Below are 17,296 nucleotides of genomic sequence, written 5' to 3'. Positions count from 1 at the left end.
TACATCTCTGTCCTTTTCTAACTCATGATTTGCGTTCGCGAAGCAGTTGTGCTTAGGCCTTTATGCTGTCAAACCAGTAGAACCAGTAAACAAACATTTCTAACCTCACTAACATATTTATTTATTTATTTCTACAAATCCTTAGAATCTGATTATGAATCTTAAGCAAACATGTAAATCGTTTGTTTATTAAAACATTATTTTCATATATATTATTTCATGTCATCAACAACATAAAATTCATGTTATACAGTTTGAAACCTGAATAATTTTGATTGACGTGACTTGAAATAAAACTTGAAGTAATAATATTTTATTTTTCTTAAAATTTTAACATTTTGCGTGCTTTATTGACCCTCCAATTAACAAACGTCTCATTTCAAACTAGTAAGATCTACATGAATTTTAATTTTTCTGGAATAGGGGCGATCCGCATGCACAGGGCCAACTTTGAATCTCAGATTTTCTTCATAATTTGCTATCTTGTTGTCTTATGGGACATACATAAGTTGTGAAAAAAGTTTTGTAACTAATATTTTGCAAGATATTGTTATTTAAACTTTTAAGTCACTTTTTTCAACAATTTTTGATTTCAAAATCTATAATAGTTACAAAGAAAAGTTTAATATGAAAATTGTAGGGAAACTATTGAATTTTAATAATATTTTATTGGAAAATAAAAAATTAATTTTTTTTCATTAATTTATTTAAACAATAAATTTTAAATATTTTTTTTTATCCGAAGTCCGTAAAATTTTTTCTTCAAAAAATATTAAAATGAAAGCTTGGAATGTCCTTAAATCAATTAATTTTTAAAAAAGTCTTCTGGCAATTTTCAAATCCATTTGTTTACAATATTCAATTTTACGATATTTAATTATTCATAAATTCTTCAAGTAAATATATAATATTAGAAAATAAAAAATTCAATTAAACTTTTCAAAAAAAATTTAATTTCAAAATTCAATTATTTCTAAAAATTCACGCTATATTATTGCTTTTGGTATTACCTTGCTTTTAATATTCAATTATTATCTACAATTTTAACTGAAATTTATCTTTAAATCAATTTTTATTAGGAAATTCTACTAGAATTCAATTATTTAGATACAAAAATAAACAATTTGTTGAATAATTGAATGTTTCTTAAAGTTGAATTCTCATAAAGAATTTCATCAACAAATTTTTAAATAATTGAATTCTTTTGACGAATTTTAATACAATTTTTAAAAATAATTACATTTTTCGAGAAATTCCATTAAAATCGTATTAAAAATAATTGAAATACTGAGATAAATTTTATTATTTATGGAAATAATTGAATTCATAAAAAGAATTTTATTATTTTTGAACATAATTAAATTTCTGCAAAGAATTTTATTACTCTTGAAAATAATTGAATTTCTGCAAGTAATTTCTCCAAAATAAAAATTTTTTTTTGTGTTTTTAACTAAAATTCTCCTATAAATCAACAATTATTTTTAATAATTTTAAGTAAAATTGAAATAAATGTTTTCAAAAAAATTAATTCTTCTACAGAATTGTTAATTAAAAGTATGAAAAATTAAAACTTTCAAAGATATTAATATGAAACCTTTTCAAAATTCAATTATTTCTAAAAACTCACGCTATAATGCTTTTAATATTCAATTATAATTTACAATGTTAAGTGAAATTCATTTTTAAATCAATTTTTATTCGAAAATTCTACTAGAATTCAATTATTTAAATAAAAAAAATAATTTATTGAATAATTAAATTCTCATAAAGAATTTTATCCACAAATTTTTTAATAATATTGAATTCTTTTGACGAATTTTAATAAAAGTTTTAAGAATAATTATAATTTTTGAGGAATTCCATTAAAACTGTATTAAAAATAATTGAAATTCAGCATTGAGTTTTATTATTTATGATAATAATTGAATTCCTAAAAAGAATTTTATTAACGTAAATAATTCAATCCTTGTAAAATTTTATTATTTATGAAAATAATTGAACTATTTAGAAGAAATTTATAAAAAATTTGTAAATGATTGAATTCCTGTGAAATTTTTATTATTTTATGAAAAATAATTAAATGTTTGAGTAGAATTTTATTAATATTTTTTAAAATAATTGAATTTTTTTGGTAAATTTTATTTAAATAGTAGATATTAAAAATCATTGAATTGAGAAAATTTTTTTTTAAATAATTGAAATTTTGCCAAGAATTTTATTAAAATTTTTGAAAATAATTGAATTTCGGAGAAGAATTTTATTATTTCTAAAGATAATTGAACTTTTGACGAGAATTTTTAAAAAATGTTGAACATAATTCAATTTCTGTGAAGAATTTGATTATTTTTGAAAATAATTGAATTTCTGCAATCATTTGTGATTTCTCTAAAATTCTTTAAATTATATTGTACAATTTACGAACTTTCGTCCTTTTTTTTTTTAAAGAAAACTGATTTTTACGGACTTCAAGCAAATTTACGGACCTTTATGGGATTTACGGACCTAGTTCGAGCCCTGGGAATATCAAAAAACACTTCTTTGTAATTTTCAAGTTTTTTTAAGGACATTTCAAACTTTCATTTTAATTACATTTTTTTGTAACTGTTATAGATTTTGGAAATAAAAAATGTTGAAAAAAGTGACTTATAAGTTTAAATAACAATATCTTGCGAAATAATCGAAATTTTGCAAAACTTTTTCCACAACTTATGTGTATCCCCTAAGACAACAAAATGGCAAATTATGAAGAAAATCTGAGATTCAAAGTTTGCCCTGTGCAAGGAACGCCTCAATAGGATTTTCTGCAATTTAATTTTTCTTGTTTTGTAGACTAAACGAAAAACATAGAAATGACAACAATCATCGAGTCGGGAATACAATTTTTAGCATGGCTCGCCGAAAACTCAGCGAATCCTCTTAAAGTATTGGACGATGCACTGTTTCCAGACGGTTTGGGAAATAAACACACCGTCGAAATAAATGGAGATCCAGGAAGCGGCAAAACTCATCTTCTAGCACAATTAATTGCATCTTGCATTTTGCCGCCGGAATACAATGGTTCCGGCATAAATGTCCTACTTATTAATGCAGATAATCGATTCCCAATTAGAAAACTCGCTAGAATAATGACAAATTTGGTGAAAATGTCATTAATTAAGAAATCCGAATCGTTAAGTGATACAAAATTGAATGAGATTGTCAAGTTGTCATTAAAAAATCTTCTGATTATCAACTGCCTTGAATATTATCAATTCAATTGCAATATATTTTCGTTGCCAACAATGTTAGGTGCCAATAATAAAATAGGCATTGTTGCTGTGGACAGTATATGTGCATTTTATTGGCAAGATCGTCAAGTAAATAGAATTGAACAGTATTCATTGAGTTCGTACGTATCGTTTGTATTAAAAAAAATTCAACAATCTACCGCTCAGTTTAAGGTGAAAATCATTTTTACAAAACCAGCTGATTATGAATCTTTAAAAATTCGTCCTCTCTTAGAAAATGCAACAAATTGCGAGAGAACATTTGGAGAAATAAATCACAGGATTGGTCTTACTTATGATGTCAACTCGACTCATGGAATATGTAAAGTTCAATCAGCTAAAGGCTCTAAAACCATTAATTATAAAATAACAGATGTTGGCATCAAATGGTTAGATGTTGCTCAATCATAAAAACAGTTGTGGGGAATTTTAATGCAATTTATTTTTCATTCTTCAATTTTAATACGATTCGAACTTTATGCTTAAGAAATTTCAATTTTAAATGTTCATGTTCATCTAAATGTCATAATTTTGAATGTTTCTACTTTTCTAAAAAATGTTTACCAATTAAGGTTACATAAATTAATTGTTCAAATAAAAGAAAATGGAATATTTTTTGTTTTCAAAATTGTTAACCTGCTGTTAATTTAAAATTTGAAAGTACTTTTCTCAGTTTTTAAGTTCACAAATACGTTTAGTTTTCAACAATTTAATGTATAAAATTTTGCAATTAATTATTAATTAATATTTATAACTTTGTAGAACAACTTTTTAAAAATAATTTTAATAAATATATTTATTATATAAAGAATTTTTATCTCTTTTGCCTTCAAATATAGGAAATTCGTTTTCTAAAGAAGGAGAATTAAATTTGATGACCAAAAACTCGTTTTAGACACTTCACAAAACTCAAAAATTGTATTCAATATTTTATTTTTCTGACTTTTTCCTAATTTTTATCAAATATATTTACTTCTTCCGTATCCTGCTGATAAATTGAATTTTATTATTCGTGAAAGAATTTAAATATTTATAAAAATAGTTTAATTCTTGCGAGGTATTTTATAAAAATTTTTAAATAATTGATTTTTTTGATATTTTTTATGAAAATAATTGAATTTTGCAAAGAATTTTATTAAAATGCCTTAAAATAATTGAATTTTCGGGAATAATTTTGTCATTTATATATTATCGATCGACATAATTGAATTATTCCGAGGGGCAAACAACTAATGAATTATGGTGTACACTTGTGTTGAATTATCCTGAATTATCATCAATTACCTTGACTTATCTTGAATTACCTGAATTATCCTGAATTATTGTATTAGGTGTACACCAAAATCCTTAGTTGTTTGCCCCTCGAATTATTCATATAAATAATTAAATTCTTGGAATTTTGTTATTTTTGAAAATAATTTAATTTTTCATAAAAATTTTATAAACATTGTTTTAAATAATTCATTTTTTCAAAATATAATAAATATTATGAAAATAATTGAATTTTTCGATTGACTAATAAATTTAAAATAGTACCTATTAAAAATAATTGAAATCCTTCGATGATTTTCATTATTTATGAAAATAATTGAATTTCGTAAATTAATTTTTTCGATTTTTGGAAGACGTATATAAAAGGTAAAAGAAAAACACTCTTTTACTTTTTTATAAAATAGACGACGTTTCGGTGGTCAGGTTCGCCACCATCATCAGGTCACTAGTTAAAGTGACCTGATGGCGAACCTGACCACCGAAACGTCGTCTATTTTATAAAAAAGTAAAAGAGTGTTTTTCTTTTACCTTTTATATACGTCTTCCAAAAATCGAAAAAATTAATTTATTAAATAACTGTGGAAGAATTTACTAAATATTTAATTGAATTTCGAATATTTTTTAAAAATAATTAAATCGTTTTAAAGAATTTGATTAAAAAAAAGTATTTTAAAATTTAATAAAGATACGAATAAAATTCTTTTTTCCCGATTTAGTTAAAAAAAATAGTACAATTTTGGAAATTTTGAGCCCATTATGCGCTTTAAAAACATGTGCTAGATAAAAAGTTGAAATTCAGACTTCGCACTCGATAATTAATTTTATTATTTATGAAAGAATTTAAATATTTATAAAAATAATTTAATTCTTGCGAGGAATTTTATAAAAATAATTTATATCTTGTGAAGAATTTTATAAAAATAATTTATATCGTGTGAAGGATTTTATTAAAATTTTTAAATAATTTATTTCTTTCGACTAATTCCATGCAATTTCTAATTTAAATAATTGAATTCCCGATAAATTTTTATTACCTATTCATGAAAAGAATTGAATTCTTACGAAGATTTTTAAAAAAATGTTTTAAATACTTGAATTCTGTTTGTAAATTTTCTGAAAATAGTAGATATTGAAAATTATTGAATTGCGTAAAGTTTTTAAAACTAATTACATTATACAAAGAATTCTAATTTTTTTTTTTTGACAATAATTGAATGTCTGTGTGGTATTTTATTAAATTTTTTTGTAAATAATTGAGTTCCTAAAAAGCATTTTATTATTTATAAAAATAATTGAATTCTTACGAACGATTTTATTAAAATTTTTTAAAATATTAATTGAATTTCCAAAAAGATATTTATTACTTTTAAACATAATTAAATTCTTGTGATGAATATTGTTATTTATCAAAATAATTGAATTTTGCAAAAAAATTTATTAAAATGCCTCAAAATAATTGAATTTTCGGGAATAATTTTATTAAAATTTAAAAGAATAATTGAATTATTTCAAAAAAATTTAACTAAAATTGTATTTAAAATAATTGAATGCTTTCGAAAAAATTTATTAAAATATTTGAAATTAATTGAATTCCTGTGAAAAATTGTAATATTTTTATAAATCATTGATTTCTTCGAGGAATTGAAATTAAAATTTTAAAGAATAATTACAGTTTTTTAGCAATTCCTGTAAAATTGTATTAGATATAATTGAAATCCTGCGATGAATTTTATTATTTGTGAAAATAATTGAATAGTTGCAAAGATTTTCATTAAAATTTTCAAAAATAATTGAATTTCTGAGAAGAATTATTTTATTATTTATGAAAATAATTGAATTATTACGAAAAATTTTATTAAAATGTTTAAAAAGAATTGAATTTCTGTGAAAAATTTTATTATTTTTGCAAATAATAGAATTCTTCATAAGAATTTTATAAACATTGTTTAAAATAATTAATTTTTTTGAAATGTAATAAATACTATAAACATTTTATTTTAAATAATTGAATTCGTGAAGAAAACTTTATTTCTAAAAATAATTGAATTTTTTGATTAATTAATTTAAAATACATAGTAATAAAAATAATTGAAAATCTTAGATGAGTTTTATTATTTATGAAATGATTGAATTCTTGCTTACAATTTTATAAATTTTTTTTAAAAATAGAATTTCCATGAAAAATGTTAGTGTTAGTGAAAGTATTTGAATTATTGTGAAGAAATGTATAAAAATTTTGTTAAATAATTGATTTTTTCGAAACTTTTGTAAAAATTTTATTCTAAATTAATTGAATTCCAGTGAAAATTTTATTATTTATGAATATAATTGAACTTTGGATGAATTTTACCAATTTTTATTTTAAATAACTGAATTCTTTTGCGAAATTTTATGAAAATACTAGACATTGGAAATAATTGAATTTGGGATATTTTTTGAAAATAATTGAATCGTTTTAAAGAATTTGATTATAATTTTTTGATTTCTAGTATTAGCGAATTTAAAGTAGTGGAAATTCTCAGAAAAAACAGAAATAGTAGCTTTTAGTGGCTGAAATTTAAAAAAAGTACCCAAATAGTACCATAACTTAAAAAAAAGTAGTAAATAGTAGGTTTTAATAGGTGAGTGCGAAGCCTGGAAATTGTAAATTAATATCTACAGTATTATAGTGGTTTTACTTGATTTAAAAAAATTAATGTTTATAACTTCTAGGGTATATTATTTGTGTCTCAAAAAAACTCTGTATTCTTTTAATGTTTTAAGTTTTATTAATGAAGAAAATAAAAATACATTTTTCGTAAAAAGTATTTACGAACGGGGACGTTCCTTTTTCTCTTTATAAAGAGCCAACAAGGAAACGTTTGCTACCTTAACGACCTTAAATCTGACTCCGGGAATATCTCCCACGGCGTGACCTTTTCTACCGAATCCAGCGACCAAAACTTCGTCGTTCTCCTCGATATTGTTGAGACAACCATCCCGAGGTACGAACGCAGTGATTTTCTTTCCGTTCTTAATCAATTGAACTCTCACGCATTTTCGGATGGCAGAGTTTGGCTGTTTTGCTTCTACACCACTGTAAAATTTTATCAATTTTTTAACCATTTTTAAACAATACTTTAGTATTGGTTCAGATTTCGTGAATTTTTCACGAAAAATAAAAAGTATCTTTTTTAAATCGAAATGTTGAAATAGTATATTTCGTAACAACTGCTAGCACTAGTTACGAACGATATTTTTCATAACGCGGTGCAAAAAAGTGCCCTTTTTTGCACCGCGTTATGAAAAAACATTTCTATTTGGCCTTAGGAATGTGGGCACCGAAGAACATACAAAAAAATTTTTTTTTTTTAAAAAGTTATTGTAAAATGAATTTTTTTTGCAACTTTTTAAACAAAATTTTATTTCTCCTAAATGAATGAACCGATTTAAATGAACCAAGCGGGAATATAAAGGGGATAATACATACTTTCGTTTAGAATTAGAAAAATTTAAAAAGTTTAGTTTTTTAAAAATTATTTAATAAATTGTTTATAAACAATTTTTTTTTTAATGTTCTGCGCCTTTTGAAAATTTGAAAAAAATCCCAACATACAATTAAAATTATAAGAAATCAAAATAGATTTTGATTCCTTATAATATTGATTGTATGTTGAGATTTTTTTCAAATTTTCAAAAGGCGCAGAACATTAAAAAAAAAAATTGTTTATAAACAATTTATTAAATAATTTTTAAAAAACTAAACTTTTAAAATTTTTCTAATTCTAAACGAAAGTATGTATTATCCCCTTTATATTCCCGCTTGGTTCATTTAAATCGGTTCATTCATTTAGAAGAAATAAAATTTTGTTTAAAAAGTTGCAAAAAAAATTATATTTTGCAATAATTTTTATTAAAAAATTTTTTTTCTGTTCTTCCGTGGACACATTCCTAAGGAGAAATAGAAATGTTTTAACATTTCGATTTTAAAAAAATACTTTTTATTTTTTGTAAAAATTTAACAAATTTTGACCCATTGTAGTTTTAATTTTTTTTTAAATGTTACATTTCAGAAATAAAACAAAAAGGTTTCTATTAATTTTTGTTTTACTATTTATGATATTTAGTAGTTACTCTTTATTTACATTTTCTTTAAAGTAATTAAACAAATTAAAACTAATTGGAAATAATATTTCCGAATTAAGTGTTAGAAATAGAAGTTAATTTATAAGTGGAATTTTAGTTGGAAAGTTAAAAACAAATTTTATTTATTGCAACTTTGACAAAGCTTTTAAGAGAAATATAAAGAAAATTATGAGAATTGTTTTAAATTATGAAATGTAAAATTAAAATATACAAAAGTTAATGAAAAAGGAAAATAAATCTTTGATTTTAAAAGTTATCAATAACTTGTTGAATACTCACACTTTTTCAAGAACAATTCCTTTTGCATGAGAAGCACCACCGAAGGGATTGGCCTTCCATCTTGTTCCAAGATGGGCTTTTTTGTAATCTTTATCGCACCAACGTTGGTCGCGTCTGTGATTCACGTGTTTACGAGCAGTTCGAAGACCACGAGGTTTACCTGCCAAATAAAGTAATACGATAAATTATAATTTTAGAAAGAAAAAACACCTTTAGAAATTATTAAAAGAATTATAACCTAAAAACACATTTTATAATTAAAATATTTTTTATTGTAAATGGAACGAAATTCAGTTTTACATTTGTTCGAAATTAACATTTTTATGTTACAAACATAAAATAGAAAGCACAAATACATTTTACTTCAAGTGGAATATTTATTTGGCAAACCAAATCATTGACCGATACATCGAAAAATCTAACCTCACTTTTTTTGTTCCATGTACAAATGTGTCAAATGATAATAAAAATTAAAAGAATAAATTTCTAATTAAATATTATGAAAAAGGAAAAATGCGATCTAATTTTAAATCAACTAAACATTATTAAGTTTATAATTATCTTTAATATTTTGAAAGTGTCAAAGCGTGCACGCGGTTATCACACATTTTCAACATTCAATATTTCTCGAAAAAAAATGAATAACCCGAACTATGATTTCAATAAATCATTTCGCATTACTTCTAAAACATTTTTTGAAAAAAAACATATAAATTTTAACAACAAAGCACTTGAAAAATGTAAAAAATACAGAATAAGGATAAACACGTACCCATCTTGACGGCGGAAGTACACGAAAAGAACTTTCGATAAATATCGAATGCTTCGAGAGAGAGAATTTTATTCAACCGGAAGTATTGGACAAATTCAAAAAATACGAAAAATATAGAAGTTTTTATACCTTTTGTTAAGAAAATTTAAATATATTCGATAATTGATAAGGGAGATAATTTTAATAAAATCAATTCTAGTGATTAATCGTAAGAAATTAATAAAAATAATCGCAATGATTTTGTCCTAAATTCCCTAGATTTGGTATAGCCACAGGTCAGCTTAGGGAATTTTACAATTCTGAGAAGTGAGAAGTTTCTCCAATTTAACATACAATAACAATGGTAGTCTGCACTGTAAAAAAACAGTAAAAATCAGAACGTTTATAAAACTGTCATTGAATTTCTCTTGAACAAGAATAAAAAATTGATAACGAAACGTGATTTGAGATTGACTCGGGGTTTTAATAACTGTTTACTTTTTATACTGTATACAAAAAAGTAAAATGAAAATAAAAGTGTGTATTGACAGGAACATTATTTGTGAGCAATAAATGATGATATATAAACAAATGAAGAGCTGACAATGTTTATTAGTTGTACTATGATTTGATAATTATTTCATTCATCTAAGGTCTTTTTAATTAAGAATGTTTAAAGCAGAAGAATCGTCGAAAGGTAGTTTCCTTCAGCAAACAAAAGCCGCGAGAGAGGAACGTGCCAATGAAAAAATTCGAAGGGAAGCAGCAACTTGCATTCAAGCACTTGTTAAAGGATGGCTGACTCGAATTAAATTTGCCAATACAATTAGGTGAGTTTTTTCGAACATGTTTTTTAACATTCTATTAATATTATAGTTTTCATGTATCACTCAACAGTAAAAAAAAACTGATTCAGGGTTGTTGCCACAGGTCAGGGAATTCAGGGGAAAATCAGGGAAAGTAGAATTGGTCAGGGAAATCAGGAAAAAGTCAGGGATTTTTATTAAAAGTACTGGAAAAAATTACATTTTTAGAATTCATAAGAAAATTCTGAATTTTGGTGACTTTTTTGTTTGCCTCATAAACTATGAAACTACCACGAATTCTAATACAAAACCTTCAACATTTTTTTCTATTTCTAACAAGAATGAATTTTTTTAATATTTATTTAATTATTTCAAAAATTATTATTATTTTCATAAATAAATAACAATATTTATCACAAGAATTCAATTATTTTAAAAAATTTTAACAAATATCTCATCAAGAATTCAATTATCTTTATAAATAATCAGGGTTGCCACGATTTTGCTCTTTTCAAATTCCCTGACTTTTCCAGGTTAAAAAACGGGATTTTTCCAGGTTTTTAAAACGAAAATTATTCGAAAACATCAATAACTTCATTTTAAAATAAATATTTAATCATTATTTTTTTTTTAAATTTAAATATTTAAAAATTTGAAATTCAATAACATATGATACTTAAAACTTTCTACTTTGTTACTGTAACTTCTTCAAAAATTATTTTCATCATTACGATTATTCATTTCTAGAATTTTCAACTAAAATTCTTCTTTAAGTCAATTTTTTAAAAATAATTTTTGAAAAAGTTCTTTGTGAATTTTCAAATTCTTTTGTTTACAATTTAATTTTACGAAATTACGATTATTCTGACATTCTTCAATTAAATATATTAGAAATTAAAAACTTCAAAGAATTAAAACGAATTCCATTAAACTTATTGAGAAAAATTAATTCTATAGAATTCTTAATTAAAAGTATGAAAAGTTACAATTTTCAAAGATTTTAATTTGAAATTCATTTTCAAATCAATATTTATTAGAAAATTCCACTAGAATTCAATTGTTTAACTATAAAAATAAATATTTTACTAACAATTGAATGTTTCTTAAAATTGAATTTTCATAAAGAATTTTATCAACAAATTTTAATAAAATTTTTATGAATAATTGCATTTTTTGAGAAATTTGATGAAAATTGTATTAAAAATAACTGAAATTCTGTCAAGAATTTTATTAAAAGTTTTGAAAATAATTGAATTTCGGAGAAAGATTTTATTATTTATAAAGATAGTTGAAATTTTGACGAGAATTTTTGTAAACTTTTAAACATAATTGGATTTCTGCGAAGAGTTTTATTAAATTTATTTTGAAAAAATTGAATTTTTACGCAAAAAATTGCATTAAAGTTTTTGAAAATAATTTTATTCTTTAAAGAAATTTAATTAAAAATTTATTGAAAATAATACTTAAATTCTAATAATTCCATTAAAATTGTATTAAAAATAATTGAAATTATGCGATGAGTTTTATTATTTATGAAAATAATTGAATCCTTGCAAAAAATGTTATTTTTTCTAAAAATAATTGAATAATATATGAAAATAATTTGTAAATAATTGAATTTCTGAGAAATTTTTATTATTTATGAAAATAATGAAATGTTTGCGTAATACAATTTTATTAAAATTTTTTTTAACTCTTGAATTCTTTTAGGAATTTTTGTTAAAGTAGTAGATATTAAAAATCATTGAATTGAGGAAAGTTTTTGAAAATAATTAAAATTTTGCCAAGAATTTTATTGCAATTTTTGAAAATAATTTAACTTCTGAGAAAAATTTTACTACTTTTGAGAATTGAATTTTTGCAATCATTTGTAATTGCTTCAAAATTCAATTTGTTTTAGTGTTTTTAATTAAAATTTTTCTATAAATCCATTATTTTCAATAAAACTAGTTAAATATTTATATTAAAAAATTTAACTAATTTTAGAAGAATTTTAGTTTAAAAATTTTTTTTTAAATCTAAGTTTTTTTTTATATTTCTAATTAAATTCATTTAAAATTGAAATTATACAAAATTTTGAATCAAAATCTTTTAATACTTATGAAAATTGTAAACGAAATTCTTTTAAAATTGAATTAATTTTGAAATATTTAAGTAAAATTAGATTTCAAGAATAAACACAATAACTTTAGAAAACAACAACTTTCCAGGATTTCGATCAAAATTCCCTGACTTTTCCAGGTGTTTTCAAGGTTTATAAAATTCCCTGACATTTCCAGGTTTCCAGACCCTGAAATATCAACATTTTTCGCCAAAAATTCAATTACTTTCAAAAGTTTAAAAAAAATTCTTTGCAAAATTTCAATTATTTTCAACAAAAAAAAATTTTCGCAATTCAATGATTTTCAATGTTTACTATTTTCATAAAATTTATCAAAAAAATTTAATTATTGAAAAAATGTTTGATACAATTCTGCGAAAACATTCAATTATTTTCATAAATAATAAAATTACATTTAGGAATTCAATTATTTTCATCTCAGAATTTCAAATATTTTTAATACAATTTTAAATAAATTCTTTGGAAAATGCAATTGTTCTTAAAAATTTTATTAAAACTTAAAGAAAGAATTCAATTTTAAAAAACGTTCAATTATTTAATAAAATAATAAAAATCGTTGCAATAATTCAATTATTTTCATAAATAACTTTTAATTCGTCGCAAAAAAAATCAATTATTTAAAATTTTTTTTAAGTATTTCTGCAAAAGAATTCAATTATCTTTATAAACAACAAAAATTTCCCCATAAAATCAATTATTTTGAGGAATTTTAATAATATTCTTTTCTAAAATTAAATTACTTTGATAAATATCAAAATTCCTCAGAAAAATTCAATTCTTTTAAAAAGTAATAAAATACTTTGCAGAAATTAAATTTTTTTCCAAATTTTTTAAAAATTCTCGTCAAGAATTAATCTTTATAAATAGAGAAATTCTTCTCAAGAATTAAATTATTGTCAAAAATTTTAATGAAATTCTTGGCAAAATTTTAATTATTTAAACAAAATTTAATAAAATTCTTATTATTTTTATAAAATTATTATTTAAATTCTTCTCAAGAATTCAATTATATTTAAAAATTTTAATAAAATTCTTCAAAAAGTTTTCAATTATTTTCAAAAATTGTTATAAAATTCTTTAATATAATAATAAGTTTCAGTAAAATTTAAATTAAATTCTTTAAAAGAAATTAAATATTTTCAAAAGTTGTTAATAAAATTTTTCTTAAAAATTAAATTTTTAGAAACATTTAATTATTGAATATCTAAATTATTTATTTTTCTATTTAAGTAATTGAATTCTCGTAGAATTTTCTAATAAAAATTGATTTAAAAATAAATTTCGAAGAAGTTAGAGTAACAATATTCTTATATAAAATAATAATTTTATCCCTGGGTTATTTCTAATTGTTATAAAAATATTCTTATTAAGTTATTAAATTTCAAAAGATTTGAATTTGAAATTTTTGAAAATCTTAATTCCTATGGAAAAATATTAATGAATACTGCTTTTTTGGAAAAATTTATTTATTTATTTAATTTGTTAAATATTAATAAAGATCTTGAAAAATAAAAACTTAAAATTTGGTTACTTCTTTTCCTTCATACAGTGTTTTCAATTCAATAAGTAAATTGATAAAAAATGTTAATTATTTCAGAACACAATTTGATGACAATTTTCAAGATGAGAAACCTGGCGATAATGAAACAAATGACGCTGTGAAACTAAAACCTGCTCTACACATCTACAAAATTATTTCTAGATTTTTAATTGTATATAAGTCGGAGAAAGATCAAGAAAGAGTGGAAAAATTATGCAGGTAGCCTTCAGAAAAAAGATAAACAAAATTTTATTTTAATGTAAATGCAATTTTTTTAATTTTATTTTTATTAAACATTCTTCAAATTACACGGAAAAGAATAGTTTTCGAAAAAGTACTGAATTATTTCACTAATTCAGGATATTTTGGATTATTTTCAAATCAGTTTATTACTTATCCGAAAAGATAATTTTCAATTATCAATTCAACTCTGATGAATTGGTCACAATATTCTTAGTTTTACTCGACTCAGTTTAGTACTTTTTCAACAACAATTTCTTTCCGTGTACAAATATTTCTTTATTTCTTTGGAATTTACAATTATTTACACCTGAAAAATTCCATTTAAATATTGAAAATTTCTACAAGTAAATAAAATAAATTAAAATTAAAAATATTAAATAATACTTTCTCATGTGCACGGTGGTCAGGAACAGATTTTAAATGAAGTGAAAATGTAGAGAAAATCTGTTTACATAAATTTATTGTATACATAACTACAAAACAGAATCACTTTAACTCACATCTTTATTAGATCATGTGCATGTTATACACCATTTAAAAATTTTTAATTTTTAAAAAACTTGAAAGTTCACGCCATGCCAAGGTGTTTTAAATAATAAAATATATTCAAATAATAAAATTGATTTTAGACATGTATGAATGAGAATGAAACGACAGCTTTCTTCAACATTGATGAATGTGATGGGTGATTTATCGAATTTATTTTATATTTGTTTCACACGTGAAAAAGAATAATCAAATTTACCCTGTTTAGAACTTAACCTAAGGAGTGTTAAATTTATGTTTTTCATAATAGATTTAATTATCCTTAAGGGGTTACCCCCACTTGTAACTTTCAAATTTTACAAATTTTTTTTTTTGCACATTTTTGAAGCATAACTATCTAACATTACGTCCTTAATATTTCAAGCCGATCTGAAAAAATTATCTAAGATATGAACATTAAAAGAACAGAATCCGTTGCGTTGATGACTATCTAGCATGATTATAAATTACTACCAACAAATGTTTTGAACGCTATCATACCTATAAACACTGATCTGAGTGAAGAAACTTTACTTAAACAATGTGGAAAGTTACTATGTGGACGCGAAATAGATTAAAAAAAAAATTTTTCTTACTACTTGAAACTTGAAAACTACTGAACCGATCTTGCTGAAATTTGGCAGGATTATTCAATACATAAAAATGTAGTCTTTAATAATATTTTTATAAATCCTTCGATTAAAGACTAGTTTATAGTTTTATTTAACTAATCCTATTGACATTTTTTGTTTCACATTATTCAGTTCACTACAATTTTGGTCACCGCAAGACAAAAATAATAAAAAGAACCTTCATTTAGCAGAAATTTCTAACAAAATTATTCAATATTTTTTAATAAAAAAAATTCTAAAATGTATATGGGACATTTTTTGCCAAGCGGGCCACCCCATCTCACTCCCCACCTCTGAGTAAAAGATTTCAAGCAAATCGGAGGATCTTTTAAAATTTTTCCGCCATATTGGATTTGCCATTTTGTATTTTTCAAATCCAGACTTAAATTCATAATCAGCGACCCTAAAAACCCCTGAGTAACAAATTTTAAGCAAATCAGAAATAATTCAACATTCTGCCTCCATATTGGAACAGCCATTTTGAATTTTAGAAATCTAACTTCTGATTCTTGTTCTGCAACCTCAAAAACACCTTTGCAAGCTTATTTTGAAGTGTTCAGAAGAATTATGATCTATTATTTAGCTTTTAATGTAAGCAATTCTTGTATTTTCTCGACTGTAAGCTTTATATCTCAGCCGCCATCTTGGATTTTTAAAATCGCCCAACGGTATACAAAAATAGACATTTTAAGCTAATTGTTCCAAAACGTTTTAAATTTTTTAATGAAAAAAATGGAGAGAGAGAAATTCACGAAAAAAGCCTTTTTTTCGCTGCAACTGGGGGTAAATATAAATTGAATGTCAAAATGTAAACAAAATTCTTCTGTTTTGTAATTAGGAATTCTTGGACTCACCTAGAAATCTCACTGGTCTTTATTTGCGTATGTGTAACATACAAATATGCTAATTAAATCCTTCAATTAGAGTCTCTTATTTTGAAACTTTTAAAATGTTGTAAAACCTGTAAATGACCTATTAAAGATGTGAGTAAACAGATTTTCTCTACATTTTCACTTTATTTAAAATCTGTTCCTGATCACCGTGTGTGATAAGAATGTAAAAATAAATAATCATTAAATGGTGAATTTTCAGATATCTTGTGCTATCAATTTTATCAGAATCACCGAAATTCTCTTATGTTGGAGTTGCATTAAACAAAGAGCATAACATATCATGGATTTCACAAATAAAAACAATATTGCACCACTGTATGACTGGTTTAGAAAATCTCAAACCAGAAATTGTTTCTGACAATAAATCAATTGTATTAAGATTGCACACGTTAATCAGTTTCACGTCACCGAAAACATGGGCTATTCTTCATCTCAATGGAATGGAGAAACTCAAAACAGGAATGAATCAACTTTGTGCGAATATTATGGGACATCTAGTCAGCAATGGATTCTATAATATTATGCAGGTTTGATAAATTAATCGTTCTTATTTACAGCAGAAGAGTTTTTATTTACACTATATATATTGAGCGGATGGGATGAAGAACTCGTCGAGACGCTCGGCTGCACGCTGTATTGTCAGTTAAACGTTCCAAATGCCGATAAAATTAAAATTTGAAATTTTGAATTTTAAAAAGAGCTACATTATAGAAAATAAAGAGGCGCATCTTTTTTCCTTTGAATTTTTTTGTAGAACAATTAGTTTAAATAGTAAGTGCAAAAAAGTAACAAATTTTAATTTTCCATTCAATTTTAAAACATAAATCCTCGTAGTTGAGACA

At 23.0% G+C, this 17,296-nt stretch overlaps 3 protein-coding genes across 5 annotated transcripts in view; 2 read left to right on the top strand and 1 right to left on the bottom strand.

The window, feature by feature from the left end:
* Positions 1-36: 36 nt before the first annotated feature.
* Positions 37-3,965, top strand: LOC122503892 (DNA repair protein XRCC2). Of its 3 annotated transcripts, none has more exons than XM_043614653.1 (2): positions 37-173; positions 2,830-3,965. In XM_043614653.1, exon 2 carries the CDS (start codon positions 2,850-2,852, stop codon positions 3,675-3,677), a length of 828 nt encoding a protein of 275 aa, XP_043470588.1. In that variant the 5' UTR covers positions 37-173; positions 2,830-2,849; the 3' UTR covers positions 3,678-3,965. The 3 variants fall into 3 exon arrangements, with proteins under 3 accessions (XP_043470588.1, XP_043470587.1, XP_043470586.1); XM_043614652.1 differs by having other exon boundaries at positions 40-302; XM_043614651.1 differs by having other exon boundaries at positions 41-387; positions 2,830-3,964.
* A 3,318-nt stretch (positions 3,966-7,283) lies between these two features.
* On the bottom strand, positions 7,284-9,854 carry LOC122503880 (40S ribosomal protein S23). The gene is made up of 3 exons (XM_043614633.1): positions 9,715-9,854; positions 8,943-9,102; positions 7,284-7,614 (listed from the first exon to the last, which is right to left on the bottom strand). Exons 1-3 carry the CDS (start codon positions 9,716-9,718, stop codon positions 7,347-7,349), a joined length of 432 nt encoding a protein of 143 aa, XP_043470568.1. The 5' UTR covers positions 9,719-9,854; the 3' UTR covers positions 7,284-7,346.
* Positions 9,855-10,003: 149 nt separating this feature from the next.
* Positions 10,004-17,296, top strand: part of LOC122503879 (ubiquitin-protein ligase E3B) — a 52,468-nt gene continuing 45,175 nt past the window's right edge. Inside the window, exons 1-3 of the mRNA XM_043614632.1 lie at positions 10,004-10,523; positions 14,219-14,380; positions 16,654-16,981. Coding sequence (XP_043470567.1) covers positions 10,363-10,523; positions 14,219-14,380; positions 16,654-16,981 — 651 coding nt within the window. The 5' untranslated portion in view covers positions 10,004-10,362. The remainder of the gene's footprint in view (positions 10,524-14,218; positions 14,381-16,653; positions 16,982-17,296) is intronic.

The sequence above is a fragment of the Leptopilina heterotoma genome, unplaced genomic scaffold, assembly GCF_015476425.1.
Source record: "Leptopilina heterotoma isolate Lh14 unplaced genomic scaffold, ASM1547642v1 Lhet_272, whole genome shotgun sequence".
Classification (NCBI taxonomy): Eukaryota; Metazoa; Arthropoda; class Insecta; order Hymenoptera; family Figitidae; genus Leptopilina; species Leptopilina heterotoma.
Note: the sequence above shows the minus strand (reverse complement) of the source record. Positions and strands in the feature narration are given on the sequence as shown.